At 35.3% G+C, this 5,460-nt stretch overlaps 1 protein-coding gene across 1 annotated transcript; it reads right to left on the bottom strand.

Annotated features, from left to right (window-relative positions):
* Positions 1-443: 443 nt before the first annotated feature.
* On the bottom strand, positions 444-3,280 carry LOC106336676 (probable serine/threonine-protein kinase At5g41260). The gene is made up of 10 exons (XM_013775584.1): positions 3,077-3,280; positions 2,801-3,006; positions 2,593-2,728; positions 2,370-2,503; positions 2,186-2,291; positions 2,032-2,117; positions 1,759-1,947; positions 1,515-1,667; positions 1,255-1,368; positions 444-1,160 (listed from the first exon to the last, which is right to left on the bottom strand). Exons 1-10 carry the CDS (start codon positions 3,156-3,158, stop codon positions 918-920), a joined length of 1,449 nt encoding a protein of 482 aa, XP_013631038.1. The 5' UTR covers positions 3,159-3,280; the 3' UTR covers positions 444-917.
* Between the last annotated feature and the right edge of the window lie 2,180 nt (positions 3,281-5,460).

Genomic DNA, 5,460 nt, shown 5'->3' with positions numbered 1-5,460 from the left:
AGTCGTTTCTTACTTTTGGCTTTTACTTTTCTTTGGATCCCTCTCAAAGTAAGCAAGGAGCATGGATTCCTGCAACACAGCTATTCTGCATGTTGCTTGAGATTCATGAATCTCTCATTGGCAGCCAAAATGGCACTTGTAATTAACGTATGTTGTTTTGTATCAAAATCATACTACAATGCCCAATTTTTATGATGGGTACATATACAACTGTAAACTTTTTCTTTTGAGCATTCGACTGCAGATCGAGAGGTCACCGGTTCGAAGCCGGTTGGGCCCTTTCTAGTTTTATTTCAAATTCGACCAACTACTTATCATAAAGACTATTTAGCTTCTTACGGTAACTATGAAGTATATGCTTGTGTTTGTGGGTATGTATGGGATATTGAGATCTGAAGAAGGAAAAGTCAAAGCACAGATGGGAAACAATAACATTTCTGATATGCAAAATTCAAAAGATCATCAAGTCGAAATACAAAGTGCTCTCTATACATAAAACACTGATTACAAATAATGGAACCCATCAAAGCAAATCCGCAATCACACACATTCCCAATCTCCATCAAAGATTTAAAGTATGCAACTTTATCTTCTGTATAATAAGGAAATGATCATATGCCAGTAACCGAAACACACAACAAGAGTCCAATTTGCCGTACAAAACCAAATGAATGCATCATCCAGTATTTAGAAGAGAAAAAGAAAGGAAGAAGAACTACGAGAGGCGAAACCAGAAACTGACCAGTGATGAGGATGCACACAGAGCTGTGTGATAGCGCTCCTATCTACTTATGAAGGTGATGGTGGGTTTTGATCTTATGCTGCAAAGCCTATGGGGGTGTTTCGGTCAATGTCAGAAGATAAACAATCCCTCTGTTTGCTATTTTGCTTTCCTCTTGGTGCTTTTGTTACCATCATCATAGAGCGTTTCTTTTGCTTTCCAGCATTGATCCGTCTTTAAGAGCAGCATGAGCTTCGTTCTCTTGCCCTAGAGTTGAAAGAGCTACAGCTTGAAGATAAGATGCGATATGCCAAGCAGGAGATATCACTTGGGCTTGCATTGCATCATTCAATGCCTCTTGGGGCATATCATTCATCAGGTGACACAGACTTCTCCTTGCATAAAGAGTTGGTGAAACCATTGTCCCACCCTCTATAAACTGTCAAAACAACAATTCTTAGGATCAGAAAAATTATGATAGGAGTGCCTATGATTTGCTCACTAACTTTTATCTGAAAACCTCAAACACTCACCTGAGAATAGCATTCAGCAGCATTTGCAAAGTCTTTATGCCGGAAAGCAACATCACCCTTTTTCTTGAAGTTCAGCGAATCCTGCATCTGGTTGGTCCACATCTGGAACGATAGCTGCAAATTTTTGCACAAAACAAAGCAACAAACAAACCCAAGAGGTGATCAGATTACAATAAGAATCAAAGTATGTAACCAAGGTACCATGGACTTGCAGTGAGAGACAATTACGAGAATGATTAAGAAGTATTAAAGAAAGTAACCTCTGTGGCTGCTCCCTCATCATCTTTATATCCAAGTTTCTCAATAATCTCATGTACGGCAGTTAGATCTGTTCTTAGGCATGCTTCTCCAAGTGGTGAAAGAGGCGTTGTTGAGGCACTGCTTGGTATGCCCATCAGTTGATGTGAAGGAGTCTTACAAGATTAAATGCACAAAACGTATCAGCCAAAAGAATAAAAGAGCTTGAGAAAGACAAAAGAGGGGTGGTTGTAAAAACATATATACCTCAAGATCCTTCTGCAGAGGAATCATTGCAGTGACTAGAGATTTTGGGTTAGGCCGTTCACGAGGCTCATACTGCAAGCATCTAGACGCTAACCGTATTAGTTCAGTCCCGTCATCACTTGAAAATTGACCCTCCAAGCATGAATCGATCAACATTTGAATGTTCTTGTCCCGTATGAGGTCAAGCGCCTAAGAGTACACAGTAAGAGTAAAGCTAAAATAAGAAAAATACACTCTTGTGACTGATTTAGTATCTTAAACCATAAGGCTTACATGGCTAGGAGGAATGTGTTTTCCACTAAGAAGATCAAGCAACAGAGTTCCATAACTGTACATCACACTTTCTGGTGTCACGCGACCTGAAGAAACAACACACACAAAAACCATTATGTCAAAAACCATTATGCAAGTGTTTAAGCATATATACCTGTTCTGAGATACTCGGGAGGAGTGAAAGCAAGGTTGGTACTATAACTCTTTCCATCTCTACTGTTTTTCATCAGACCAAAGCAAGAAAGCCTTGGATTCGAGTCCTAAACAAATAAAAACACATATGATGAAATTTTACATGCACATATCAACAAGGGCACAAGTCAAAAAGCTAAACTTACATCATCAAAGAGAACTCTATAAGCATTAAGGTCATGGTAGAGTGCACGCCCTTTGCCGGTACAGTACTCCAAAGCTTGAGCAATATGTAAAGCGACTCTTAGTCGCATAGCCCACTTCATCGGTTGTGACTCCCCTGAAACATATATCAACAGTTTCTGTCTTACATACTAAGAGAGACAACACAAGCTTTGAAGTAACCAGAGAAGAGAGCTGCTATCTTACAGTGGAAAAGATGCTTAGCCAAAGTCTCGTTGGGCATAAACTCAGCAACAAGAAGTCTCTCTTCACCTTCATAGCAACATCCAAGCAGATTTGCCATCCTATAGTTCCTTAACTGCCCAACAGCTTTAGCTTCCTCCTATTGAAACCAAAGATTCAAGAACATAGATTGGCAAAAAAAGAAGAGGTTTAAGCAAAAGAAGATGGTTACCAGGAACTGACGAGAATCAGGCCAAGCTTTCCTGTTAAACCGCTTGACAGCAATACGTCTTTGGTTATCGAGTTTCCCTTTGTACACAACGTTAGGAGCTTTCTCTCCGTGCTCTGATACTATGTTCTCTGTAGCAAAACCTGACGTAGCGTTCCTTAGCGTCTCGATCGAGAATTCACGAAACTGAGGCAGATCATTCTCGTCACCTGAGAGAAAACCAAATCCACGATTCAAACACAAGAACAAAAGAGTTTCGATCAAAGCTATAAGTTTTACCTAAGGATGCGACTCCACGATTTGATTCTGCTGGCTCTGACACGCAACAGAGTGTACATAACTTGGAAACCTCACCACCCATTTCAGTATCTCAATCGACGCCTTGACCAGATCAGAACCGTGTTGAATTTCTTCAGATCAGACAAACCCCAGTTCTTGTAATGCTGTTCTTATACTTTACAAATATACCAATAGAAAAAAAAGACAAAAATAGCACTAAATCAATTTTATGTTCCCAAACTAGCACTCAAGATCAAAATGTTTTATCAAAAGTCACAAACTTAGGGTTTAGAGTTAAAGGGTGGGGTTTAGGGTTTAGGATTTAGGGTTTAGGGTTTAGGGTTTAGAGTTTAGAGTTTAAGATTTAAATTTTAGGGTTTAGGGTTTAGGGTTTAAAGTTTAGAGTTTAGGGTTTAAATTTTAGGGTTTAGGGTTTAGGGTTTAGAGTTTAGAGTTTAAGATTTAAATTTTAGGGTTTAGGGTTTAGGGTTTAGAGTTTAGAGTTTAAGATTTAAATTTTAGGGTTTAGGGTTTAGGGTTTAGAGTTTAGAGTTTAAGATTTAAATTTTAGGGTTTAGGGTTTAGGGTTTAGAGTTTAGAGTTTAAGATTTAAATTTTAGGGTTTAGGGTTTAGGGTTTAGAGTTTAGAGTTTAAGATTTAAATTTTAGGGTTTAGGGTTTAGGGTTTAGAGTTTAGAGTTTAAGATTTAAATTTTAGGGTTTAGGGTTTAGGGTTTAAAGTTTAGAGTTTAGGGTTTAGGGTTTAGGGTTTATGGTTTAGGGTTTAGGGTTTAGAGTTTAGGGTTTAGAGTTGAGAAATGAAGTTTTGGGGATAAGATTTCAAATTTTGAAAAATAAAAAAATTAAAATTTTCAAACGATAAACTTAGAAATGTGTTATTTTGGTCATTTTAGTTTTTTAATGCTATTTTTGTGATATAAACTTAGAAATGTGCTGTTAGGGGTCAAAATCGAGAAAACGATAAACAGAAAATTGAAGTTGAGAAAAGAAGAAAGAAGAATAAAGGCGAAAAGTTTAAATGAGCCGCTCGTGTGAGTGTTTAAGTTCAAGAATGAAAGCTCAAGAACCGATAATTTTCAGAAACTTTTCTCAAAGACAAAAGCAGAAAGAACTTTTGTTTTGCCAGAAAGATAAAAACTAAAAATCGCAACTTTATTTTCTTTGGGTTAAGTGTAAGAGATACACAGCAAAGCAGCAGGCAGGCCACACCCAAGTCAACTCACCAGTTGGTCAAATAAAAGTAAAACTAAACAACAACTCATCTTTGCTTTCAATACACCTTTAACAACCCATTTATTTCATTTATCAAAACAATATCTTGCTTACATTTTGTTCTACCTCATATATTTTGACACATGAATTATACATGTGTCTAAATACAATATTCATAAATATACATGCATTTCTCTACATAATCTGTTTAAGAATATATTATTTTCCAAATCAATAAAACGATTTAGCTTCCAAAATTCTCTTATATATGAATAGTTTTAGTTATACCCAACAAAAAATATAAACATTTTTTAATAATAATGCACTAAAACAACCCAAAAAACTTGGGCAATCGGAGAGTACATTAGTACATTCCGAGGATCCGGTGAAACAGAAACAAATAAGTTACATCGAATTGAAACAGAGATCTACAAGCAAATCTAAGCAGTTAATTTAACATAATTATTTTAAGATATTTTGCATCAAAATATACACAGTATATTTTTGATTGTATATTTACGGTTCAGAAAACTGTTAAATTTACTAATATTATGGAGAATGTCATTTATAAAAAGATATGATATGGTTTATTTACTTAATGTTATAAATAAAATTTCCCATCAAAATTTTTATAAATAGACTCACCCCATCATAAATCTATACCTAAAATACAGTTGAATGTTCAGTTATACCTTTTAAAAAGTAGAAGGGATGTCTACAATGTCAAAAATCACAAAGATCCAAGAAGTCTGGTGTTTAACACTTGTGTGAACTTCTTCAGCGACTTTAGATATGCACTTCCCATATTCGTTTCACGTATATCCTGCCGTCAGAGAAAGCTTCTTTGGATATCTCAAAGTGTTTCGATTGTGATTTTTTTCTTTATTTATTTATTTTTTATTTTTCTGTAAAAACATGTCGATCATATAGTAAATTATGTGTCATATATTTTACGTACTTTGAGTAATAGCAATATCCCATTATAAATTTAATTTTAAATATCAACAACCCATATTTTTACCCTATGCAAGTTAAATTTTACAAATTATTAGTTTTTTATGAGCTTAAATTTAACAAATTATGTCTATTTCTTAAAAAATACATTCCACACAATTATATGTAAGTAGGATAATAATTTATTTTAAAAACAT

The sequence above is a fragment of the Brassica oleracea genome, chromosome C4, assembly GCF_000695525.1.
Source record: "Brassica oleracea var. oleracea cultivar TO1000 chromosome C4, BOL, whole genome shotgun sequence".
Lineage (NCBI taxonomy): Eukaryota > Viridiplantae > Streptophyta > Magnoliopsida > Brassicales > Brassicaceae > Brassica > Brassica oleracea.
This window is presented reverse-complemented; position numbering and strand designations above follow the sequence as displayed.

Bases quoted from the DNA above. Each gene is read 5' to 3' on its own strand.
- LOC106336676 (XM_013775584.1), bottom strand. From the start codon at position 3,158: ATGGGTGGTGAGGTTTCCAAGTTATGTACACTCTGTTGCGTGTCAGAG. The intron at 1,948-2,031 runs GTAAGCCTTATG...GTGTACTCTTAG, and splicing joins AACACATTCCTCCTAGCCAT to GCGCTTGACCTCATACGGGA. The intron at 1,369-1,514 runs GTTACTTTCTTT...AAAAATTTGCAG, and splicing joins ATGAGGGAGCAGCCACAGAG to CTATCGTTCCAGATGTGGAC.